Source organism: Prinia subflava, chromosome 8, assembly GCF_021018805.1.
Source record: "Prinia subflava isolate CZ2003 ecotype Zambia chromosome 8, Cam_Psub_1.2, whole genome shotgun sequence".
NCBI classification, from domain to species: domain Eukaryota; kingdom Metazoa; phylum Chordata; class Aves; order Passeriformes; family Cisticolidae; genus Prinia; species Prinia subflava.
Window position 1 is genome coordinate 35,283,922 of NC_086254.1, and position 26,359 is coordinate 35,310,280.

A 26,359-nucleotide genomic window follows, 5' to 3' on the forward strand; every position below is an offset into this window, starting at 1 on the left:
TGGGGTTTAGTTGTCACCTCAATATAGGTCTTCCTGGATAAAATTTATGTACAATATTGATAAAGTCTTTGGTTCAAAACAAACTACAGCTTAGTAATAAGCTGTGTTATTTGTATTGTATCTTGTGTTACCCTAGCCAAACAGCTGGGAGGTAAGCAAGCTCACAGGCCATACATTTCTGCTCTGGGTAAAATGAATTATGCACAATGAATGTTAGGAGAGCAGGGGAATTGAAAATAATCTTCCCGCATTTTTAATTCATTGTTTGCCTCTGATGAATAGCAGACTTTAGATCACTCCAGCTCATGCTCATCAAGAATGGTGTAGGTTCTGATTTGCTTTATGTGTGAAAACAAAATGGAGCCCCTAAGTGCTGGTAGGAGAGCTGTACTGAGTGCAGGAATGAAGTTTCTGATTGTTTTGGGTGCTACTGTACTAATTTCCTCCTGTGTAGGCAGGGGTACTAAACAAAGAATAATCATTTCTTGGCACTGTAGTTAGTTAAGCATGCCAAGGTCAGTAAAACAGGCCTTCTCTGTGGAGAAAAATAAATAGCTGGCATCTTTGCTTATGTGTAACATTAATAAAAATGCATTTACCTCAGTAACTCAGGATGACTATGGTAGAACATCTGGAAAGCAAATGACTAGTCATTAATGCCTCATTTGTTTGTGTGACTTGCAGAACCAGGATTTTTCATCTACACAGAACAAAGAGTTTGATCCTCTTGGCCCTCTGCCACATGGATGGGGTAAGACTAACTTGAATATGTTTTGTAATGCACTGTAATTAAACATTAAAGCATACTTCTACCAAATTATTTGTCAGCTGTTCTGAGATAGTTTTTAAAAACTAAAATCTGGATTAAAAATATTTTAAAATTAGATCTAATCAAATGTGCTATTAAAACAGAATCCTGACGAGGCTATGTAATTTCAAAGTGGTTTAGAAACTACGAAGTGTTCTGGTTTACTCCACCGGTAACAAGTGTATTAGCTGCTTTAGCACTGTCATCTTTTTGAGACTTTTTCAGTCCCCCCCACCATCCTGTTCCTGCTAAATCAGGCTCCAAATCCTCTCTAAATCAAACTGCCAAATTCTCTCTCCAAGACAACTCTTGAAGAGTTTTGTTGGTCTGAAAATGTTTCTAATAGTGACGACTAACCACTTCTTGATTTGGCCCTCTCCCTGGAATAAATTTGTTCATGTACTTTACAGGGTTGAGAATTTACAATTAATACAAATTTTGGCAGGGTGTAATAAAAAAATAGAAATGTAAAACTGCTTTCTGGTGTGACTGTCAAGCAGATATAAAAATTCAAGTCTTATGATATGTAGGCAAAGCTCTCAGAATTCTCTTGTGGAGTTTGGAGCAAGTAATTACTTGGCAGAGTTGGACCTGAGTTTTTGGGTTCATCTGCTTTTCAAACAGAACTGCTTGGATTTTTAGTCCTGGTATTGATGCAACTTTGCGGCATAAAACTGTTGTTCCCCACACTTGTGCTTAGGTACATTACATACATAGCATTTCACAGAAAGGTCTTTAGGCAGGCATTGTGCAGGAAATGGCAAACTGAGTCTCCACATGGTGTGGAATTTTGCTGTCATGATCACAGGCAAGTGCCTACTTGCAGACTTGTCTTGGAAACTGAAGGCTTTTGATCTGTGGTAGTCAGATTTTGATCCATTTTTGTAATTTGTTTCTTTTGCAATGATAAATAAAAATGGTATGAAGAGTTGCAGAATGGTACAGAGGAACAAGCCAGGGCATTTCTCCCAGGCAATGTTAGGTCAGTGTATGCCCATGGTTCATCTGAGAGAAAATATAATATTCTTGGAAACTGCATTGACCATTTTTTATTCCCTGTTATAATTTGAACTTGAAGCCCTCCTTGTACCTTCTTGATACTTGTGTACATCTGTTCCCTCCTCTGTGTTTGCTTTCTGTGTTGCTTGTCAGACACATCAGAATATTTGACACAGCTGAAATTTCCTGTGGACAAGACAGCTCACAGTTTTCCCTTTTCCCAATTAATTTTTCCTACAATTGAAAAATAAATTACATAGTAAGGAATAATGTCAATGAAAGTGTAAATATGTTGGGTCAGAGGAGGTACAGAGAAACCTGAGAGCAAGGAGAGGCTGTGGCAGGGTCTGGTGATTGATATTATTTATTTGATATAGTCTCAGCAATATATTAAAGAGAGAATTGAATTTTTTCTTCTTTTACATCTTTTCAGAAAAGAGAGTTGACAGCAATGGCAGAGTGTATTTTGTCAATCACAACACACGAATCACTCAGTGGGAAGACCCCAGGAATCAGGGGTAAGAAATCAGTTGCAGCTGCATGTATGATGAAAATGTAAATGAAATTAAAATGTAGCCAAGTAGTGAGAATAGAGTGAGAGCCAGGAATTGCTGCCTGCAGGTGAGGCATGGATTGTGCGATGCAAACATGAGAGAGCTTGATAAAAAGTTGAGATATTGGCCAAAATGGAAACTGGCACAATATTACTTTGTCATCCTCCAATTACCAGGAAAGCCTTGGTCAAAAGTAAGCAATAAGCTCATTCCCCAGGACAGCCTCTACTATTGGTGATCAATTACATTTGTATGATGATGGGAATGCAGAGTCTTGAATAAGGCTTTGGTTGTTTCCCAGACAGTCATAGAATCCCAGAGTGGTTTGGGTTGGCAGGGACCTTAAAGCCCATCTCGTTCCACCCTCCTGCCATGGGCAGGGACACCTTCCACTCTCCCAGGCTGCTCCAAACCCCGTCCAGCCTGGCCCTGGGGGCACTTCCAGGGATAGGTAGGAGACAGAAAGAAGACAGACCTAAAAAACTAGCACCTTTCTGACACCTTTTTAAAAAAGGAGGAATAAAGGAGACAGAGAAGTTGAGGCACTACTAGAAACACTAGAGTTCTGCTTGTTTTGAGCTCTGTCACTGCAAAGTCTTTGATGTAAGGAATGGAGGCAGGAAGCTGAGGGTGAAGGGTGTTCAGTCCCAACTGCTGGTTGAGCTGAAAATGTCTGTGTGGTGAAACAACTTCACCTGTCCTCTGTGGAGGAGGGGAAGGGAGACAGGCAAGGCTGTGTGAGGGGTCACCCCTGTAGCCACTCACCTCTGCAGCAGCCAGCTGTGGAGAGCAGTTCCCTTTGGAGCAGCCCAACAACGGCATGTTTGGGCTGCACATCAGGACATGGTGTTTATGGAGCAAGGCCACTGGGGAGCACTTCAAAGTGGTACTGCTCAGGTCTACCAATTATATTGAGATCTGCTTTTATGTATAGCAAAACTGAATTGGAAATGTTCAAAAAATTCTGCATGATCAGTATTTGTATTTTCTTTCATTTTTGTCATTCTGAAACATTTTTGACTGCTCAGATTATACATGAGGTACAAAAAGCTGCTTATTGAGATTATGACAGTTTTTGAGTAAAAACCTCATAGTTAGAAGATAAAATTCTGTTTTTTGTGAAGGAAACGATAAACCTTGCTTACACTTTTCCCATAAGGTTTTTTCTTGCTTTTGTTTAAGGTAGTGCAAGCAAATGAGCTAATGTTTACTTAACCGGTCATTTTGGTCTAATTGAGAGCTGACTGCAAATTTAGGAGAGGGGGGATAAAGCTAAAATAAATCCAAATGGAAAGTTTCTCAATCTGTAGATTTTCTAAAATGCTTACTGTCTCAGTTATTATTTCATTGACTTAATAGATTGAGTTGATCAGTTACTATGTATTTTCTTGTATCCATAGTCAATTAAATGAGAAGCCCTTGCCAGAGGGCTGGGAAATGCGATTTACTGTGGATGGAATTCCCTATTTTGTGGATCACAATAGAAGAACCACTACATACATAGATCCCCGCACGGGCAAGTCTGCTCTGTAAGTGTTCTTAACATTTTACTAAGGTTTCAAAAGTCAGTTGAGCACACATCATTTTTGAACTCTTTGGTTTTTTTCCTCTTGCTACATTATTAGGCAGGAAGGTTTACATGGAGCATTGCTTCTTAATTGCCTGAGATTTTTCATTCACTGAAAGTCCCTGAAGAAGGCAGAGTTCTGAACACTGCAGAATCCTTCTTGCCATGTAGTGTATGAGATTTGAGAGTAATGGAGGAGCTGGATGTGTCCTCTTGATGACGAGATCCCTTCCTTAGAGTTACTAGTCTCTCTCTTTAGAACTAAAGACCTAGTCCTTTCTTTTTTTGATTTTTTTTCAGGAACCAGAATGAAGTTGAAACCAGAATTACCTCCCAAGTTAACTGAATATCATCACATCTTTATTGTTAGAATCTTTCTTTACAGTTAATCAGGCGGTGTTTTAAATGTACTGTTAAGCATGCAGTTTACAACAGAAGATTTTTCTTTTTAATTTAAAACCAAGAAATTATACCCTAAAATCAAAAAATGTGACTAGATAGCCAGCTAAACCATACAGCTGTATAACTAATACATTTACAGGCTTTTACTTCATTTACAAAAATACTTGGAAATTCATTTTTTTTCCTCCTTTTGGTTGCAGAGACAATGGACCCCAGATAGCTTATGTGCGTGATTTCAAGGCCAAGGTCCATTATTTCAGATTCTGGTGTCAGGTATGGATTCATTTTTTAGCAATATTTGCTTGCACTTTTGGTTTTGCTTACATGCTTTCAATGCCTTCTTCAGTGCCTTCCAATAAAGGGAATGAAACTGCTCTAAGGTTAAAGGTGAGTTAAATTAAGAGGGAGTAAATGCAGGAATTGTATAATCTCATGTAAGTTTTAAAGTGATGTAACTTTTTGGCTTTAAAATGATTTAGAATAAAGAAAAAACATCAGTTTCCCTTCTTTCTTTGAACTTGTAGGTTTCTGAACAGTGTTTTCTTGCTACTGTTAATACATGTATATATGGAGGCGCAGTGGTTTTTGAGTTAATACAAGATCTGTTTTCTATGTAAATACTTCTGGCAGAAAATGCAGGACATTTGTGACACAACAGATGTGTCTAAGCACTGAGGGATGTACTGTGGTGCACATTAGGGTGCTCTAACATAATATCAAATTCCAGTGTCAGTCTTGGTCCTCTAAGATCCTTATATCAAGAGATGAAGTAACTTGGTGTTTAGGAAAAAAACTTTGGTTTTAATGTTCAAATTTTCAAGAGTCACTGAATTATACTTTGAAAATAGTGGACAGACTAGCCTCATTTTTCACTTGGAGTTTTGTGCAGTATAGCCTGAATGTTCTATTTTTTTATTGAATTAATAGAATCACAGAATGGTACGTGTTGCAAGGGACCTTAAAGCCCATCTCATTCTAACTCCCTGCCATGTCCGGGGACACCTTCCACTAGCCCAAGTTGCTCCAAGCCCTATCCAACCTGGCCTTGGACACTCCCAGGGATCCAGGGGCAGCCAATGCTGCTCTGGGCACCCTGTGCCAGGGCCTCCCCACCCTCCCAGGTGCTGGGAATTCCTTCCCAATATCCCACCTAACCCCGCCTCTGTCAGTGGCAAGCTATTCCCTGTGTCCTGTAGCTCCAGGCCCTTGTGAATGGTCTCTCTCCATTGTTCCTGTTGGTCCCTTCCAGGTACTGGAAGGCTGCAGTTAGGTCACCCTGAAGCTTCCCCAGGCTGAGCAATCCCAATCCCCTTTTCTCATAGGAAAGGTGCTTCATGTGTCTCATGAGTTCTGGGGTAGAAAGCCTTCCTGAGCTGGAATATGTTACTGATCTTTGTTTTCCAGTATCTTGTAGGAGTGCAATATTTAACCTGTTCTGAGCAGCATCTGGAGGTGTGTTCATGTCACTGTAGTTAGCAGTGTTGGAACCAATCTGTTCTTGGATTAGATTACAGTTGAGATACCTTGATTGCTGGGTTTGTTTTATATCAATTAATGAAATTGAATTTTACCTTATAATATATAGAATAAATAGCAGTCCAAACTCAGTATAGGAACTTGAAGTGATGTACCCTTCACCTCTAAAACATTTCCTTTCAGCAACTGGCAATGCCACAGCACATAAAGATCACAGTGAGCAGGAAAACGTTATTTGAGGACTCATTTCAGCAGGTATTGTATTAAAACATGGGAGTAATGGGTATGAAAAGTGGAGTTATCAAATTTATTCTCACGTGTTATTTTTGAGCCTTTGATATCTTCCTAATGTTACTTTGTCAGACTAACAAAAAAAATACTAGTTTAACAGTTAGGCTGCACTCATACTTAAAAGATCAATGGAAAATATGAAGTTCTGGCGCTGATTTATCTGACAAAGGTGATTTTTTTCCTCAGAATGATTTAAAATATGAGTTAATTTTGAGGAGAGTGCTGGGTCACAGCAGCACCCAGTTCTCAGGATGTTTTTGTGTTGTGGTTATGTTTGTTGGTGCATTTTTCCTTGCAGTGTGTTGTACTAGCATTGGCTATGTACAAAAAACACATTAAGTTGATCTTAGTCTGGTTGTCTTGAAATGAGTAATTAATTTTTTAATAAACAAAGATTATTAATTCTGTTTGCATTATTAGGAGTGAAATTCTTATTGATCTTTGTAGACCTAGGGTTAAAATGTTAAGATTTTGTTAAGGTCTGTAGACCTTGATTAAAATTTTTCCAAATTATTAAATGCTCTATTGCTTGTTAGAAAATAACAATAATTTTAACCCGTGCTTATAGCTGTTTTCTCAAAAAGAATTGATTGTTTTTCTTTCACTAAGATAATGAGCTTCAGCCCTCAGGATCTCCGGAGACGTTTATGGGTTATTTTCCCTGGTGAAGAAGGTTTAGATTATGGAGGTGTGGCAAGGTAAACTACACTAAAATGACAGATAATAACTTGTTCTGCAAGTGGTGATGTGAAGGCTTCCCCAAAGTAGATACTGAAACTGTAGTGCTTTCACAGTAGGAGTGAAGTTTATTCCTTATCTTGGAACATCTGAGGAAGGCAGTTCTGCAAGATGTTTGCATGTCTTAAAACTGTATAAAATTATTTTCAGTTTGCATTAGGAATGACTTTAATCATCTCCACAATTTAAGAGATGCAGTTGACTGAACTAAAGCGAGCCTTTGACCCAGCTGTTAATGTCAAAGTAGAATTTATTGAAAAAGTGAACAGAAATCTACATTTAAATCCAAAGTCTTGACAGGAATACTTGAGAAGTGAATATGTTAATTGGCGTTCCCCAGCCCCGGATGTTTAGATCAGTGGTAGACTTGCAATGTGCTCACTTGATAAGAGTGGGTTTTATCTAAGTCTCTGACAGTTGTCTATCATTGCAACTTTGCATTTTTTTTGTAATTTGCTGTAGTTTCCCTTTGGTGCTAGTGTGGGCCAGCTGCTCTCTGGGGAAGGAGGCAGACTGTGCCAACAAGAGCCTGAGTCAACATGAGTTAGCTACAGTAATATCTGCTGTGATTTATTTTGAAATGTGTTTTTATTGTTTGTGTGATTTCAGGGAGTGGTTCTTTCTATTGTCACATGAAGTCTTGAACCCCATGTATTGCCTGTTTGAATATGCAGGGAAAGATAACTACTGCTTACAGATAAACCCAGCCTCCTACATCAACCCAGACCACCTGAAATACTTCAGGTTCATCGGGAGATTCATTGCCATGGTAAGTCCTAAAGCAGGAAGCAGGTCTGTCCTGTAATTTTCCTATAAACAAATCTTGTGTCATCAGATGGATAATTAATTAATCCATTTTTGAGCTGACAATATCAGGTGTTTTGGCTATAACTCCTGTTGGTAAAAACTACTTCAGCATATTGGCAATCGTGGTACTCAGGTTGGTTTACTTCTTTGGCTGTCAGATTTCATGGGCACAGAGAACAGAATGTTGTCATATTAAATACTGAAGCATCCATTGCATTATTTTGTCTGTTTTTGTGTTCCTCAGGCTTTGTTCCATGGGAAGTTCATTGACACTGGTTTCTCTCTGCCATTCTATAAACGTATCCTAAACAAGGCAGTAGGACTCAAGGATTTAGAATCTGTTGACCCAGAGTTTTACAACTCTCTCATCTGGGTAAAGTGAGTTTGACTTCATTTTGTTCTTGAAACAGCAATACAATGGTTTTGGTTTTCACTTCTGACAGGAAGTAGATGTAAATCTATTACTAACCACCTCACAGAAAAATATAATCTAACATTGCAGAGCAGTATGGAATTTTTACTGTGACTTTAGATACACAAAGGATGATTTGTTAATGCAGAACCTTTCTGGTTCATTGATGATTCCGTGCAGCATCTTGTGTTGAGTTTTTGTTGGCTGTTATTAATTCTAGTTAGACATACAGATATGGCAGTCTTGAACATGGTTACAAATAAAATGGCTGGAGTAAATTTGACTGAGACTTCTCAGATAACTGATTAAAAGAAATCGGCAAAAACCCATTTAATGTTTCTCTAGTACCTGGTTTAGTTAGAAACCAAAATGTTTAGTGCTACAATAACACAAAGTTAACAAATGTAGTTTATTATTTACTACCACATAATTCTTCTGTTACTCACAGTGGCAATTTGACTTTAAGGTTGGTACTGAAGATTTAACACTTTAAAGAAGTTCTAGCTGTCCTGGTATTTTTGCCCCAAGCTTAATGATTCCAGACTATTCCAACTTGCAGCCTTCCATGTCTGCATGGTCAGGCACCTCTCTGTCCGTGTTTTTGTGGAGTCCTCCTCTTCCACTCCTTTGCAAATTCCTCTCCAGAGACCAGCAAGTAAAAAGGATGTGGAGTTTCTAGACCACAATTATTTTAGAATTATGTATTACAGATATTTTAAGAAATAATTTTTAAAACACCTTCAATCTAAAACGTTGTAATTCTGTACTGATTTCATCATAGGAGGATTCCACATATTTTAGTCCATGGTTGATGTGCACCATTTGTTTCAGTAACACAGATTTTTTTTTTCCAGTTAAAAATGTTAACAAATATATTAGAAGAAAAAGAAAGACAAAATGAGTAATTTTTTTTCTTCAGCTATAGTGAAAACAATATTGCAGAAAAACTGGTTTTTCTTGTGACTAGAGACAAAACATTTCACTTAAGAATCACACTAAGGATAGTTTGAAAGGTGATTTGAAAACTTCATAGAAGAAGTGAGAATAGATTGAGTTTTGAAATTCAAAACTAAATATAAAAGCCAGGATTTTTATCTCCTGTAATGGTGATTCTTAGAAGGTTTATCTTAAATACTGAGGAGCAGAGAGAGCAGCATATGAGATGTTTAAGAATTGAGATAGGAGTTTTGTTTGGATTTCAGAATACTATGCTCTGCACTCCATGGATATGCTGCATTTTAATTCAAAGCAATTTCTGTAGTGATAGAAATCTTTTAGGCTGGAGTCCAGAAAAGGCTTTGGCCCTTTGAAAAAACACTTAAGGGTGTGAAAATTGGAGAAAAGGCTTCACCTCCAAGGGCTGCAGAGTCCTCTCAGTCCAGAGCCAGCTGAGCCTGCTTGTCTGTAGTGCTGCTTGAGGTACCCCTGAGGAGAGGACTGCACATTTACAGGGGAGAAGAGCTGTGTCTGTCAGGACAGACATCATTTTGTTCCTCACAAAAAAGCAAATTTTATAACTGCAGGAAGCATTCTTTGGCACTTGTATGAGAGGGCTGTTTTTCTCATTCCCACAAGTTTGAGGATTTCACAGACTGACTGAGCTTGGAAGGAGACTTTTAGAGGTCATCTGCCAGAGCTCTGTGCCCAAACTGAGCTGGAGCATGTAGCTTCCATTTTAAAAGGGGTAGATGATGAAATAAAATCAGTCCTTCATCTGAAGCCTTCCTTGCTCACCCAAGGCTTCATGCAGTACCATGTATTTTGGAAAGATGTAGTTCAGAAGTGCAGTTGTATCATGGGGCTCAGTAAACCACAGCCATGTTTTCAAGACTGTGACATTGCTGTGTTATGGGTCAGGATAAATATCTGGATTTTGCATGTTATTTTGGAGGAAAATTATTATCAAAACCTCTGTATATACAGGCAGTTCTTCACTTTGCAAAAGCATAAATCAACATATAAACTCAGCGATTTCTTGCAAAGCCATAATTAATGTGTAAGGAACATTTCTGTGTCTTGACTATTTACCTCAAACCTTCTACCTTAAGGTTCTTCATACTCATCTCCTCTACTGTGTGCAAATTGTCAATACAGTTATTTAAAACTCTGGTTTTTTCCTTCCAGAGAGAATGATATTGAAGAATGTGGCTTGGAAATGTTTTTTTCTGTGGATAAAGAAATACTAGGTGAAATCAAAAGCCATGATTTGAAGCCAAATGGTAGCAACATTCTGGTCACAGAAGAAAACAAAGAAGACTACATCAGGTAAGAATAAGTGAAGACTTTAAAATACTCTGTCTTTTTCTTTCTTGAGTTCTAGCAACAAAAGACTGTCTGTGTCATCTAAAGCATTGCTGAATAATTGCTGATGCTGGCAACAAGTGGCAAGTGTTTGGATCTTATCTTTGAAAGAGGAATGTTGATAGAAATAAGTTTCTAAAATCCAGTTTTCCTAAAGATCATGGTTAGAAGACAGTCCACTTTTCTCCTGGAGTTATCTCAGTTTAGCAGAATACCATGACAAGAATTGTGGCTGTCATGTATTTCATGAACTGGAACATGTGTTTATTATTGTAATAGTATTGCTTCATAGCCTGCTGATGTTCCAGCCAGCTAGAACATTTAGGGTTCATTTAGAGTTTCTAAGGGTTGGCTTTTTTGGTTGGTTTGTTGTTGTTGGCGGTTTTTTTGGTTTGTTCTCCTTGTTTTTGAGAACAGTTTTGGCTGTTTCTGTGAAGATTTTTATTTTTCAAAGGTACTTTGAATTGATATTAGTTTTATTTGAACTGGTCTTGTAGTTGTGTTATGAATGATGCCATAGGTTGTATTGTCATAAAGTAAGGATGATATTTGCAGCAGCAAAATGTTTTAAAGCAATGGATTAAGAGTGAAGGAGCCTAAAAGTGATTAAGGAATAAAAATCTGAACAGTGACCTGCTTTGTCCAGAAATATCTCCTATTTCCTCAGAGTGCAGCAGTACAGCAGCTCTTGTTTAAGGTGTGAACTTCAACATAAAAGCCTGGAGGATGTGCTTGCAAAAAAAAAAAAGTCATCACACATTGCAGGCCCAAACCAAACTGAATCAAGGAGAATTTCCCTCTTTGTTACAATGTGTTCTGTGAAGGCTTTTTCCGAGGGCAGAGCGAGGGAGTTGGGAGTGGGCTCTGTTTTCATCGCATGAGAAATCTGTAGACATTCCAGAGATTCACAAAAGAGGTGGTGTTTGCACAAGAAACATACTGGCATTTGGCAGGAGGGAGGATCTGCAGAAAATCACTCTTATCTAGTTCCTAGGAACCCAGGGAGAGCTCGGATTCCAGTTTGATTCAGATTCTTTTGTTTTACTCCTGCTTTAAGTCCCCCAGGTTTCTAGGACTGAAATGAGAAATAGCCACCTTTCCTTTAGCCTCCAGTGCTCCTGATAGGTTAGGCTTGAATTCAGCATAATATCTGCTTCTCCCTGGGTTCAGGTTCTCCGAGTCTCCTGCCTGCTTTTCACCCTTTTATTAATGTAGAGTGGAGTTTCTGCCACAGAGCAAAGTTTCATGATTAACAGAAACAAATATGGAACTTTTCCAAACGGACATAGTCACTGCTTGGTAAGCTGGCAGTCTGCTGCTCTTCACCAGTACAACTTGACTTGTTTTTTACCTTGTCATGGATAACAACTGAGATTTCTGGGGAGAATATCAGACAAAATCTTCAAATACCTTGGGACTGCTGTGCTCTCAATTAATGTAATCAGTGAAGAGATGCTGTCTCCTCTTTGAGTCCAAAATACTTCTGTAGCAGAACAGTTGAACACTTAGGGTAATTTAGAGAAAAATCATTTGCACAGAATAAGGGCTGGTGATAAAATTATGCAGTGCTCTATCCCCAGAACTTTCCAGACTTTCCATAGTTTTTTTAACTTAGCTTACAGTTCATCTCAAAATAGGCAAAGATGTACACTTGGGTTAGCATGGGTCATGTAAATGATCTTGGTGTGTCTTCTTTTCCAGGCTAGTAGCAGAATGGAGACTGTCCCGAGGTGTTGAGGAGCAGACACAGGCTTTCTTTGAAGGCTTCAATGAAATTCTCCCACAACAGTATTTGCAGTATTTTGATGCAAAGGAACTGGAGGTAAAGGATTCCTTGACTGTTGCTGGATCCAGGTCATTACACATAAAATAAACTCCAGTCAGTACATCTGAAGAGCAGAACTCACTGAGGCTGACAACTTTTTTAAAGGGAATAAAAAGAGGGGGAAACTTCATGGAATAATATTAGATTAATGTGTTTTCCAAAACTTTCCTCTTTGCAGCCAACTTAGATATTTCTAAATGCCAAGATTCTGTCAGCAGAAATTTCTTACTTTGTTTTAGTGATTCTTTGATTTGCCTGTGTTCAAAGAATGAGTAACTTGACAGAATGAGAAATAAAACTAGAGATGCAATGGATGTTTGCTTATAGATTGGGCCAAGTTCTTGGTTTGGGTTTGATCTCTCAGAATTACACTGTCCGAAGCATCTGTTCAGTTTGAAAAGTAAAACCATGAGAACAAAACATCCCATCTCTGGTGAAGAATTGTATGGCTGGGCAAAGATAAATTGGATTGAATATCTACATAGAATCCTAGAATGGTTTGGGTTGGGATCTTAAATAATCTTGTTCCAGCCCCCTTCCATGTGCAGAGACACTTTCCACTCGCCCAGGTTGCTCCAAGCCCCATCAAGCCTGGCCTTGGACAGTTCCAGGGATCCAGGGGCAGCCACAGCTTCTCTGGGCACCCTGTGTCAGAGCCTCACAACTGTCACAGGGAAGAATTTATTCTTAAAATTGCAAACAATTACTCTGTTTTTCACAAGAGAGATGCTCTCTAATTTGTGTCATCCCCAAATACACTTCATGAACCATCACCAGTCTTTGTCTATAGAAGTTTTGGATGAAGTTTAAAATTAAAACCAAGTAAACTGTTACTACAGCTGCTGCTAAGTGGGGGTCCAGTTCTCTTTTGCTGTGTGTGAGGTCACAGAAGGAAAGTGGAAATTTGTATTCCTCTGCTTATTTCCCTTTTTCTGCCCCAAAGGTGCTTCTCTGTGGAATGCAAGAAATCGACCTGAATGATTGGCAGAGACACACCATCTACAGGCACTACACCAGGACCAGCAGGCAGATTGTGTGGTTCTGGCAGGTTTGCAGATTTTGCTTTATTCTCAGACCAGCAGAAGTTACAGAACACAGCTCAGTGAACAGTGGTCAGATAGAAACTGTTACTGCTAACCCAGCTGTTCACAACAGCCATGTTACTGTTCATCTGTGGTGATGTGAAAATCTGAAGATTGAATCTATTCCTAAAAGTTTATTTCAATTACTGTTTTCCAGTTTGTGAAAGAGATAGATAATGAGAAGAGGATGAGACTCTTGCAGTTTGTGACTGGAACATGCAGATTGCCAGTGGGAGGATTTGCTGACCTCATGGGTATGTATTAATAACCCTTCTAATGCAGGAGATACTTCTAAAAATAATCAAATTATGTATTTATGGCATTTTAAATGAATTTTATATTAAATGCTGTTTTGTAAGCCATGCATATACTTGAGCTATGATGGAAAAAGATGGAAGGAATGTTTACACCTCTTTACTGCGCTTTAAAATCACTTCAAATTGATGAATTTCTCTGCGTGCATACTTTGATCCAGGCAGAGCTGATTGGTGAGACAAATGTCCCTTCTGTGGGCAAATAATGGTAATCCTGTCTTTGTTTAAGCATTGCATGCTTCAGATGTGTGTTACAGTGATACAAAGGTAGCTGGACCTATGCCTTGTCTGTTGGAATTTGTTACAGGGAGCAATGGACCCCAGAAATTCTGTATTGAAAAAGTTGGAAAGGAAAACTGGTTACCCAGAAGTCATACCTGGTGAGTACATAACAGAATATTGCTATTTCTCTGGTTTTGGCAATCACAGTCTGCTTTGACATTTTAGTAAATGGGTAATGTGCTAAAATGGTCGAGACTCTGTGAAAGCAAACACAAATTACACCAAGGGACTATGTTTTTGAGTGATAGCTGAACTTCTGAAAAGGTCTTGTGGCATGGAATAGATTCCATTGTGAATTCCATGGATTTGTGTAATATGTTATGGAATAATTAAAGTAATTGACAGTACTGTCTAACAAGATTGGGACTGTCTTTTGTTATTACTGCACTCCTTAATAAAATAGCCATATTCATACACTTCCAGAGAAAAAGTCACTTCCACTCTTTTCTTTGGGTGTTAGTGATAGGCAAAACAACACAAATTGAAAATTTCGTATCGGAATGATGACTCTAATTAACCACTTAGAGATTGGTTTTCCTCCAGTTAGGATAAGTTAGTGAAAACTATCGCTGTATGAGCACTTTAGTCCTTACCTCTGCCCTCAGAAATACATACATTTATATCAGTAGTCAGCTTTTCTTGGAGTATAAATCCCAGTATCCATCTCCACAGCAAAAATTCAAATCACCCATATTCATAATGGATTTTTTGTTCCTATTGAATTCTTCATCAGTATTTATTTTTTTATTTTTCAGTTTCAATCGCTTAGACCTTCCACCATATAAGAATTATGAGCAGTTGAAGGAAAAGCTGTTATTTGCAATTGAAGAAACAGAAGGATTTGGGCAAGAGTAGCTGAAATTTGCACCTTGAAGAATGTGAACCCAACACGATGTATGTGCTTCACTTCTGCTTGTTGCACACTTCATTGTAAAGTAGACATGACTTGGATTTATTTAACAGTACTAGTATGTAAATAAATGGATGTTATCCTGAGGTTATCCACATTAACTCTGGATTTCTGCTGAGCACTTTCAGAAATCAAACGCGCAATCAGACATGGCTACAGGTGACTAATGACTGAAGTAGAGGTTTAATACAGCTTTGGGCTCTGCTTTGTTTTACCATTCATTAATTAGAATGTGTCCTTAGTGACTCACAGATTTTTAACAATATTTTTGTCTTTCCTTTTTAGTAGCATTTTTGCTACTGATGCACTGGGAAGTTCATTGGCTGCAATGCTGCAGCAGCATCCTGAGCCTCTTAACAGCAGTGTCAGAGCCAGCCTGGATCCATGCCGTGAGCAGCTCCATTCCTTAAACTCCTTTTTCTAACTCAAGTGTGGCCAGACTGTTTTTCCTTGCCTGGAGTCTGCTCACATGCCAGCTGGACTGAAGCTGCCGTTAAGGGGATGTCAAACTGTGGCACAAATCCAGGGCATAGCTTTGTTTTGGTTTATCCCAATCCTGCTCCTGTCAGCAAAAGAGACACCTGCCCAAAGTTGTTGGAACACTGCTCTGTGTCCTCTGAAGGGTTCTGAGCTTTTGCTGTGTAATACCTTTTAACTTTAAAATCAAGATTAACACTGTGGTACTTCACTTGTTTTGCAAAAGACAAGCCCAGCTGGGATTGCACTGATTCCATTGAGGTTCCTGTTTGCAGGCTGTTTGTCAGCAGTGTTAATGGACATTACCCTCGGTGTTTTTCCTACATGTTGCAGTCAGTTTGCTCCGAAGAGTTCATTTGGCCCTCAGGAAGAGACACACAACAACTGGATTCAGAAAATGATCCTACTCATCATTTCTGCGGATGAACTGATGTGTGAGACTGGCTGAGGCCAAGAGGATTAGAAAGTTCAGACATGGATTACAGGTTTTGGGGAAGCTGGAGCATCAGTAAATAGTTCTATGAAGTTTGAAACTAAAGTTTTTTGGGAGGTTTCTAAGCTAATTCACCCTAAGCTGCTTACAGCTAGTAACTTTTGTAGCGAGTTCCTGTTGAATTAACATGTTTTATTTCTTTTTAGAATCTGTTAATTCTTTTCCAGTTTACAATAACATTTTGCAATTTACTGCTCCTTTAGACTGAATGCACTTTTTGGGTCTGGTCAGCCCTTTCCCTTCCCCTGAAGGGAGGAAGTCAGACACCAGTGAGCTGTAGCCACAGTGAGAGACATGACACTTGAAATAATATGTAGCACATATTAAAGCAAACCTGCAGCTCAGAGCACTGAGGCAGGAGCTGAACTTAAGACTCTTTCAGATGACTGAAACAGATGACTCTTTCAGAGCTGAAACAGGACAGTGGGAAAGTGTAAAACTGAACATTCAGTCTGGAAAAGAGTATTTCTTTCCTGCTGTCTCATCCATCTAAACTGCAAGAAGGAAAAACTGATTCAGGCCTAAGAAGAACCATGACACTACAGGTTTTAACTGACTTCACAAGTGTGTTAGGGTTCAGTGATATATGCTTTGGGAAGGCAGGAGGGTGGGACTTGTCAGGCTTAATTGAAGGAGGGCCTGGGGAGAGGTGCTGATGATACAGAAATGCCCCTTTTTTAAGGTTTCATTGAAGGTGAGAATTCACCTTCAGATGTGACTGGGAGGAGAATTGCCAACTTCCACAACATTTGGATCTATCACAGTATACAGCTCATGAGGAAAAAAAAAAAGCCTTATATATATTTTCTGTTTATATTAATTCTTACAATGTAATGTAGTTATCTAACATATTTACAAGAGAGATTAAATTAAGCAAGATAATACAAGGTTAAGCTATGAAAAATAGTCTATGTTCTGCATATTGCTTTACGATTCATGTAGGGAACCTAGAACTATTGTTCATGTATAAATATCACCCAAAAGGCTGTCAGCCCTATATTTTTAAAATAAAGAATAGTTATAATTGAAATAGCCTTAGCCCTAGTTCTATAGGGTTTGGCTGTTGAATATTTTTATGGTTGAAATGTTTAGTTCAGGAAAAACATACCTGCTTGTATATATTTTTGATGTCCAGGATTCCACTTATTCCATTGTTTCTTTAATTTAAATGGCATGTTTGTATGTCTTTTCTGCTGTACCAGGATGGGAGAAAGGGGGCTGGATATCCCAAGCACCAGATATGATTTAAAAATACTGCAAATGAAGAATTCATTGTGGGGGGGAGAATAATCAGTGAAACATGGAATTTGGCCAAATATAAAAAGTTTAAAGCAACTGTGCAGTGTTACCTTGACAATATTTTTGAAGGCACAAGTTCAGATTCCTTAGGCATTTGACTTGTGAATACTAACAATTCTGTTAAATTTTTACAGCATGTTGTGTAGAAGTTAAAAGGAATTATACAAGCCACTGGTGCACTTTTCAGTTCTTTCTGGGGATCTGGTGAAGCAATACAGGGATGAGCCCAGAGTAGCTGCTGTCCCAGATAACAGGTTTTTGTGGATTGGATTTACAAGTGAGATTTTCAGTAGAGATTAATGAATTTGTTTCCTACTGCTTCAACTGTTCTAGCAACCTGAGCTGCATAAATTCATATTATGTCACAAATGTACATTCATATGCAACTGTCACTTGATCCTAATTACCAAGTATTAAAAGAAATTTTATTTAGCATTTTCCCTCATGAGAATGACATGAGAGAATGAAATACTAAGAATTAACAAAGCCTTATTGTTACAAGTAGCTCAGGAACCATTCATTTACTCATAACATGCACAGTAAATACATCATGTCTTTATCTGATCTAGTATGGAAGTTCGGGGTTTTTTTAATCCAGTTGCTTGTGTTTTAAAAAACACCTTTTTTAATTATTTTGAGAAAAATAAAAAATTGTTTGGAGATGTTAGGTTTTTTGGGGTTTTGGGTTTTTTTAAACTTTTATTTTAGTACATGCTGCACTGGATTTGTAATCTCAACTCTGTTATATTGGTATCTCCAGCCCCCTTTTTGTGGTGTCTTTTAATTTTCTCCAAGAATCACTGTTTGTGTATATGTGCTCTAGTGAACTCATGTAGAAACTGGGATCAGCAGCACTGGATTGTAAAATACTGTACTGAAATTCATTGTCGATATTTCCTTGCATTGTAATTTCAAATACTCAGGTAACTGTAACAGTATCTCAGTAAGTCAAATACTTTTATAAAACTACTTAAAGAGCTGGTGGTCTGGTCCTTGTTCCTTGTGTGACAGAAAAATCCAGGTGGAAATGAATTGTCTGTGTGCTCCTGGGGTGAGGGTCAGCTGCCTGGACCTGTCATTCCACCAGGATTCTTTAGGAATAGTTCTTTCCCAAGAGCTCGTCCACCCTTGTTGATTGCATTGGCTATTGAACTGGAGATTTTGGACACAATTTGTGGATTTTTAGTGCTTGTGGATGCCTCCCTGAGGAGCCAGTGAGGGCTGTGAGGCTGTTGAGGCCTGAGGGAAGAGGGGGTGGAGGGAGGTTCTGCAGGAGCCACAGATGTAACATCTCATTGCAGCACTGTTGCAAGGATACCAAGGAGAAATGACACTGCAAGGGGTGTGGATTGACAGAATGCCACAAAGGAAGGGGGGAAAACTCCGGCGAGACCAACCAGCCTTATAGTGTCTCTGATCCTCCTTGAAAGGGTGAGGTGGGATTTAGATTCTTCCTGTCATCAGAACTTCTCCTGATGGCCACAAGCTTACCCAGATAATGGAGAGGGGCTTTGCAGTGAGGTTTCTGTGCTCACAGGGATGTCCCGGTGGGTCTTAGGTCATAGGTTGGACTTGATGATCTCAAAGGTCTCTTCTAACCTAGCTAATTTTGTGATTCTGTCTCAGGGGCCTGGTTCTGTCCAGTTTGGTCAAATGGTCCCTAAGTGGTCATCCTTCCCTGAAGGTGATACTCCCTGCTGCAGATCTTCCCACTGGCTTCTCCCTCTGCTGACTTCCCCAGGTGTTACCACAGGCTTGGTTAACAATTCTGTCAGGGGAAGCAAATCCCAAGGATGATTTCCTGTGCCAGGCAAATACATGCAATAACAACTGCCTTTTTCTGCAGCAGGGAAGTCGGTGTGGAGTTGATTCCTCCAAGCTTTGAATGGAACCACTTAAAAGCATCCTAGTAAATTGTGTAAACCCAAAATTTGATACTGCTTTGGGCAGCTTTATGTGAGTACAGCTACAAGGGTATTTCATATACATCTGAGGTTTATTTTAAAAAGGCAAAAATTAATCACAATGCAGTGTATGATAAATGTACATCTCAGTTTCACCATTTTTTTTTCTGTTTGCTTTGATGATGAGGGTGCTAATGTCAGCACCAGCCCTGGGTGGGGGTGCTGAAGGTTTTGTTCATGACAGGATGGCAATGGTTGTTTAAATAAACCCATGTTTGGGTGTCTGATGGCAGCTGTGCACTGCTTGTTATTGCCCAAATTATCCACCACATCCTTACCATTGCCCAAATCTTACCATCACACAGACTAGATGTTAAATGCATCCATGGCAAAATAATTTCTTGTAGCCACACTGTAAAACTTGCTGCTGGACTGCTAAGAGAAATTAGAATTTAACTGAATTAGGTTGCAGAGTTGTGAATAGCCACAAAAAGAGGAACTAGCCATATCTCTTGGATCTTAAAGAAGGATTTTTTTGTTTTCCTGATCTCTGGCAATGCCTGATCCCATGTCTGTTCTGAGCCTGTCAGTCCAGCAGTGTACTAATGACAGAGCTCATTGGAGAAATCTTGTTTTCTCTAAGGAGAATGCAGACTCTGACAGATTGGAGAGGCCAGTGAGCTTACCTGCTGTGTCAAATCCTGGCTTTCAGAGGGGAAAAAACAATCTCAAGACATTGTGAGGATGTTTTACATTTCACCCAATACCAGCTCTCTCTGATTGCTGTGGGAGATCAGTGTGAGTCCAGTGTCTGCTGATTCTGGGGTCGTGGTCCTGAAAGAAGGAGCATTCAAACTGATAGGGAATAGGTTGAGACTGGATATTGGGAAGAAATTATTCCCTGTGAAGGTTGTGAGGCTCTGGCACAGGGTGCCCACAGAAACTGTGGCTGCCCCTGGATTCCTGGAAGTGTCTGTCCAAAGCCAGGCTGGACAGGGCTTGGAGCAACCTGGGACAGTGGAAGGTGTCCCTGGCCCTGGCAGGGGGTGGCATGAGATGGCCTTTAAAGGTCCCTTCCCACCAAACCATTCTGGGACTCTGTTTCACTTCTAGCAGAGCCTGAAGTCAGGGGGAAAGTCCCAACTGCTGCTGTTGTAGAACAGAGTTGGGGTTACACGGGGTGCAGTTCTTCGATGTGCTGTTTTGTTTTGCCATCGGACTGTGGGTCATTCCCAGTCCTTCCCCCAAGGGAGCTGAGAGCTCTTCCTTTCTCCCTGGCAGGGGCAGCACACACCTCTGCCCTCAGGACATGGGGCTGTGGCAGGGAGGTCCCAGGTGCACTCTAGGGTGCACCATGCCTTGGAGTGACAGCAGCTGAGGGGACAACAGCCATTTGGGGGGAAAAAAGAACTTCCCACACAGAATGGAAGGGAAGGGACCTTGAAAGGCCATTTCATGCCACCCCCTGCCATGGGCAGGGACACGTTCCACAATCCCAGGCTGCTCCAAGCCCTGTCCAGCCTAGCCTTGAGCACTTCCAGGGATGGAGCAGTGTCATCTTTTCTGGGCAACCTGTGCCAGGGCCTCCCCAGCCTCACAGGGAAGGATTTCTCTCTAATGTCCTATCTAAACCTCCTGTCTTTCAATGTGAACCAAACCCCCCTTGTCCTGTCACTCCAGGCTCTTGTAAATAGACTCATCCCTCCTTTCCTGTAAGTCCCTTTCGGGTACTGGAAGGCTGGGGTTTCACGCTGATGTCCCTAAAGCGGGATCGGGGACCCGCCCCGTCCCTGGGCGCGGCCGCGGGAGCTTGGGGGAGGGTAGCGAGGGCTCCGAGGGTTGGAGGGTTCGGGGCGGTGTCTCCGGAGCAGTCCCGCCCCGCGCTCCAAGCGCTTCCGGGCCAGCGCCGGGGCCGAGACGGGGCGGAGGCGGTGGCGGCTGCTCGATCATGGTGGGTGAAGCCGATGCGGAGGCCGGGCGGGCCCCTGTGCCGCCCTCGGGAGTCTCTGTGCCACCCCGGCTCCTCGGGGCCGGGGCGGGGCGGGGCGGTCCCGGCTCCCCTCAGGCACAGGCGTTGCCCCGCGGGCGGGGCCCGGGTAAAAGCGAGACCCCGGTGCGGGCCGCGGGGGCTCTGCGGGGGCTGGGAGCGCCCGGCCCGGTTCGTGTTGGGTTGTGTGTCGGGTTCTGTGTCAGGCCCCCGGACGGGGTCGTGTTTGTGCGAGACGGGCCCGGGGGTCCCGCCCGTCCCCGCCAGCGCCGCGCCAGGAGCGCTGCGGGTCCCGGCGCCGCCTCCGAGGGGCTTCACTGGCTCTGCCCGGCCCTGAGTCACGGCGGGGAGAGGCCGAACCTTCGATCCAGCCCAGCCCTGCGCCGGGGAAACGCTCACAGCGAAACCTGCATTTCCTACGGCTGCCAGGGCACATCCCTAGAGCTGGGAGCAGGCACGAAAAACAGACTGGGTTTGGATGTTTAATAACCGGGGCTGTATCCATTCTGTTTTGATTGTATTGGAGGCTTCTCCCTGCTCAGAGGTGTTGCTGGCTCTTGCATGTTGACGAAACTGGGGATCAAAATACGTCAACATTTGTAAAGAAATAAATGCTGACCGAAGTTGCAGAGGGAAAATTGAAATTATCTAATAAGTTGGATTTTTTAGGCAAACCTAGGAGTTCATGTATTCCAGATGAAAACAGGAAGACAAAGGCTGCTGTTGTACATATAGCAAAGGATACCTGGCAGCAAAATGGATTTGAGGGAGTGTTTATTCTTATTTTTAAAGTGCATCTCTCCTCCATGTGCATCTCTTGTAGTTATTCAGCCCTTCATTAAAATGGGGTTTGTGTGTTTCATGAATTAAATGAGTATATTTTTGCTCAGTATTATTTTTGTTGGTCTGGTGAGCTGCACTGGCTTGTGGAGGTGCTGGACAAGTCCCAGAGGGGGAGTAGCAGGAGCAGGACCTTCCCACAGCAGCAGGGAACTGTCAGAGCAGATTTAAATCAGCTGAAGGTGTCAGAGGAAATTAAAAACTGGTATCCTTCTTTATGGATGCTGCTTTGCATCTGAAAAGGTTTGTTAAGGTCCTGTGAAGGAAAGTATTTAATCAGGACTTAAATAGTGCTAGTAAGAAGGCAGGAAATCAGATCTTAATTTCTTAATAGATTTAACATTTTAACACTATATTTTCTCAGCATTTGTACACCTTTTAGTCTGTTCTTTGTTTAATTTCCCTTGTCTTCCATTTGAGAATAGTCCAGCATTGAGAAATAATCAAGAGTTTTGTTGAAAATACTTGAATTTTTCTGTGCTGGATCACACAGAAGAACTTCTGCTTCATAAAGATCTGCTCAGGGGGGTCCCATATTTTATGAGCCACGGGTTGTGTTACCAGCAGCACCCCGAGGAAAGTGCTGGTGGTGCTGAGCTGATGTTGTGTTGTGCTGTGCTGTGCTTGTTGTTGGACAGTGTCTCTTCCAGGGAACAGGGCATGTGACATCTTTGTGCCTGTTTGCTGTGGGAGGAAGTGGAGAGGATTGTTCAGGGTGCTCAGGGAACACAGCCTTGGCCAAATGTCCCTTGTAGGTCTCACCTGTCCTGGTTCGGGTGATTCCTGTCTCCCTTCCTAAACCATTTCTGGGGGACTCTGCCTTGCAGAATCTGAAAGAAGCTGCTTGTTTCTGTTTCCTTTAATGGGAATAAAAAATGCCAAATACATTTTGCCAAATGCCAAAAACAACTAAAATGTCTTTATTGGGAATAAAAAAATGCCTATTCCAGCTGTGGAAATCAGCTCAGGTGCAAGGGTTTCCCACCTTAAAACAGATGCCATGGTTACATTTTGATGGGTGTCTTGTTGCAGGAAAGTTGTGTAGAAGGTACTGAAACCTTCTTTGATGGTTTTTATGGAGCAGACAAAGGACTATTGCCTTGGCCTGCATTGCATTTTTCCTTTTTTAGGTTGTAAATTATTGGCAGTGGTTACAGCCTTGCAGCCATCCCAGCAGAAATCAGAATTACAAACAAAGAGTGTTTACTCATTGTTTTTCCCCTCACTTCTCTTATTTGTAATTGCTTTTGGCATTCATTTGATAAAAGCGAAGGACATCTTGCACCCACAATGTACCTTTTTCCTACTTTTTTCATAAATTTCATGACCATTTTCAAAGGTTATTTTTGTTTGACACCTAAATGTAGCAGTCTGACTGCAGCTTCCAGCTGCAAGCCTTCAGCAGGAGGCTTGGGGAGGAGGAGGAGAGGGGAGTTCTAGGATGATAATCACAAGTGAGTGAAGAAGAAAGGCAGATGGAAAATAACTAGAAAGATCATACAGAAAAGGTGACATCAAAGTACAGACACTTAGCTGTATAAACAGTGTAGGCAGTGGCTGTTTAATCACCCCTTTTCAGCTTTGTTTTCAGCCACGTTATCCCAAAGCTTTGGTGGGAGGCAAAGAGCAGCTGTAACCCTGTATTGATTTTTGCTTTGTCTTGCAGGCTGAGGTGGAGGAAACACTGAAGCGAATCCAGAGCCAGAAGGGAGTGCAGGGAATCATCGTGGTTAATTCAGAAGGTGCTGTGTCAGCCTCACTTTTCTGACCTATCACTTACTCCAGCCACCCACTTTGAGAGCTGCTGCTTGTGCCACTTGCACTTAGCTAAGAGTCTGGCTTTGAGAGGTTTTCCTGTAGCCCAAGGAGACAGACAGTAGTCAGGCTACAAGAGAAAATCGGTTTCCAGTTTCTGCAAGCTCACTTTATTATTTTGGGAAATAAATTCAAATAATTTGCAGAAACATCAAAGTATTTGAGTTATGGCAGTGTTTTAAACTGAGTCTGTGAAAACTTTAATCAGCAGCACTGAGACTCTCCCAAGCTGTAAATCTTGCTGCTGGGCCTGTCCAGAGCACTGCTGGCCTGGCAGACTCCAGTCCTTTAGCACTGTCTAGTGCTTGTGGTCTCATGGAACTCATCAGCAGGTTATCTGTTTTCAGAGTCTCTGAAGAGTTCAACAGAGCAACTCCTTCAGAGCACTCTGAATACACTGTGAGCAGGCCAAAAATTGAGTATTTCCTAGAAAAAGTCCTTAGAAAAGATGACATGTGAATATACTGAGGATCAGATCATGCAGCTTGGCTCCTGCTCGCTGCTTTTCTATGATGGTTGAGTGTGTTGTGCTCTCTGTGCTGCAGCTGCAGTTGCTGGAACACACACCTGGTTCTGCCCTGCAGAATTTGATACCTGGCTGCTGTGCTCTGACCCAGGAGTTGGGATTTGACTGGCTTTTGGTGGGAAAACACATCTAATGGGTGGCTGAAGTGTAAGGGAGGGAAAGCTCTGGCTGAACAGTGTGTTTGCCCCCCCAGACTGGTTATCACTGAACCAGGGACCTCTCAGGACTGCATTATCTCTTAGGGCTGAATGTTGGAGTTTCAGCCTTGGAGCTGTGTGATGCAGCAGCTGATGTCCTCCATAATCACTGATCCCAGCCTGGCCTAGCTCAATATTATTTAACTGGTGATGGAGAGCCTTTCTGAAGTAAAAAAGGTGTCCTCAGTCAGGAGAAGAAACTGCAACATTGCTATTTTCTGTCTCATCTACAGATAATGACTTTTGTTTAATTTATTTCTAACTCTCAAAATGCAAAAGTAATGCACTGATACTACTAGAGGTAAACTGTTCTCTCTGTGGTCCTACATCTCAGCCTTTTTATATCTTGTTTTCTTCATGTTTTCCTCTTGCCTTCAAAGAGAACACTCCTAACCGCTGGTGCAGTGACCAGCGAGGTTGGGCCTGGTGATGCCCAGTGCGAGGGTGGTTCTGGAGGTTTGTCCCTGAGCCTCGCTGTCCCTCTCCTGCAGGTATTCCCATCAAGAGCACCATAGACAACACCACCACCATTCAGTACGCTGGCCTCATGCACAGCTTCATCATGAAGGCCAGGAGCACCGTGCGGGACATCGACCCCCAGAACGACCTCACGTTCCTGCGCATCCGCTCCAAGAAAAACGAAATCATGGTTGCTCCAGGTAGGAGAGAGCAGGGGGAAAGCAGGAATCTGGGAATCCAGCAGGATTGTTTTCTCTTGAGACTGACACTGTCAGCCTGGAAGGAGTCTGCCTGCTGCTTGTGTTAACATTGGATAATTCCTTGTTTCCAAGCTGTTCTGCTTTCTGGAGAGTTGAAAGCTTTATCATTGACCTAAGTTTCCTTTGTCATGTTTGAATGTGGCAAACCCCTTCCCTCATTTTGTGTAGATTAAAGTAGAAAGTATTAGATAATGCTTGAGAGAGTGATGCACCCTTTCATGCTTTGTTTTTCAGTATAAAACCCTAGGATTTGGAAAGAAATGTGTTCTGGGAGCAATTTCCATTCAGAACTGTGGAGTGAGTGATAAGACAGTCCTGACTTTCCAGTTCTGGGAAAATTACACTGTAGCTGTAATCATGAGTCATGGTATGCAGCAGCAGCAGCAACAGCAACCATCTTTTCAGGAAACATCCTCCGTATTTTGTTGAATTTCAAACTGGAAAGCAGCGAGATGAGTGCAGGTCCCTCATGTGGCAGGAATTCAGCCTTGTCCCTGTGTGCTCCCTGCTGGCATGGGCTGGTGGAGAGGCCAAGCAGGGGATGGCAGTTCCCCTAGGCAGGCATGGGTCAGGGCAGATCGTGACACAGGCTCTGGTTCATGCTGAGGCAGCCTCAGATTTCCACATGAAGGATGGAAACAGGAATCAGCATTGCTCCAGAAAAAACAGCTGTGGCCCCCAGTGTGCCTGTGAGAGAGGGGCATTGGCCACCTTTCCCCAGTGTGGCACATGCCAGTTGCTGGAGTTTCTTGGCACAAACTGAGTTAAATTCAGATACCTTGGGACCGTGCAGTTTCTAAAGCTGAGAGTTTTTCTCAATAAAACCCATAAAATAAAGAATCTAACACATGCAGCCTGTTTTGCTTATTGAGAATGAATGTCAGGGCTCTGAAGTTTCCACAGCACATCAGAGAGATGTGAAAAATGTTGGAATTTACCATTTCTATGAACAAATGTCAGCAGTGAAAGAATAATTTTCTTTTTTTTTTCTCTCTCCAGATAAAGACTATTTCCTGATTGTCATCCAGAATCCAACTGAATGATTACACTGACTCAGACTGGTTTTTCCCTTTGCCTGTTTTATTTTCCCTGTTTTATTTTTTATTTAATGGTAAAGATAGAGCATTAGTGTTAACTGTGCTGTGACTCTTCAGTAAGGTTTAGGAAAATTAAAGCAGATGGGTTTTGTTGTCTACAAACAGAAAAAATGGCGCTTTTTCTATCACAAATCGTTTTGAGGGGGAGCTGGTGAGTTGGAATTGGGCAGTAAAAATGCAACAGATTCTTTTAATAGCTAAGATAATATAATAAAATTCTAATAATAACCAAAAAAA

At 41.4% G+C, this 26,359-nt stretch overlaps 2 protein-coding genes across 4 annotated transcripts in view; both read left to right on the top strand.

Moving 5' to 3' along the window:
• Positions 1–18,019, top strand: part of ITCH (itchy E3 ubiquitin protein ligase) — a 63,849-nt gene extending 45,830 nt beyond the window's left edge. The window contains exons 11-25 of one of the 3 annotated variants that reach the window (XM_063404700.1): positions 685–751; positions 2,241–2,325; positions 3,762–3,890; positions 4,531–4,603; positions 5,990–6,061; positions 6,707–6,795; positions 7,445–7,604; positions 7,887–8,020; positions 10,179–10,319; positions 12,057–12,177; positions 13,124–13,228; positions 13,420–13,516; positions 13,884–13,956; positions 14,614–14,752; positions 15,521–18,019. In XM_063404700.1, coding sequence (XP_063260770.1) covers positions 685–751; positions 2,241–2,325; positions 3,762–3,890; positions 4,531–4,603; positions 5,990–6,061; positions 6,707–6,795; positions 7,445–7,604; positions 7,887–8,020; positions 10,179–10,319; positions 12,057–12,177; positions 13,124–13,228; positions 13,420–13,516; positions 13,884–13,956; positions 14,614–14,713 — 1,446 coding nt within the window. In that variant the 3' untranslated portion in view covers positions 14,714–14,752; positions 15,521–18,019. Of the gene's footprint in view, positions 1–684; positions 752–2,240; positions 2,326–3,761; positions 3,891–4,530; positions 4,604–5,989; positions 6,062–6,706; positions 6,796–7,444; positions 7,605–7,886; positions 8,021–10,178; positions 10,320–12,056; positions 12,178–13,123; positions 13,229–13,419; positions 13,517–13,883; positions 13,957–14,613 lie in introns of all 3 variants that reach the window. The other 2 variants (XM_063404702.1, XM_063404699.1) reach the window with 2 other exon arrangements.
• On the top strand, positions 15,153–26,359 carry DYNLRB1 (dynein light chain roadblock-type 1). The gene is made up of 5 exons (XM_063404929.1): positions 15,153–15,157; positions 20,679–20,892; positions 23,435–23,510; positions 24,798–24,965; positions 26,025–26,359. Exons 1-5 carry the CDS (start codon positions 15,153–15,155, stop codon positions 26,066–26,068), a joined length of 507 nt encoding a protein of 168 aa, XP_063260999.1. The 3' UTR covers positions 26,069–26,359.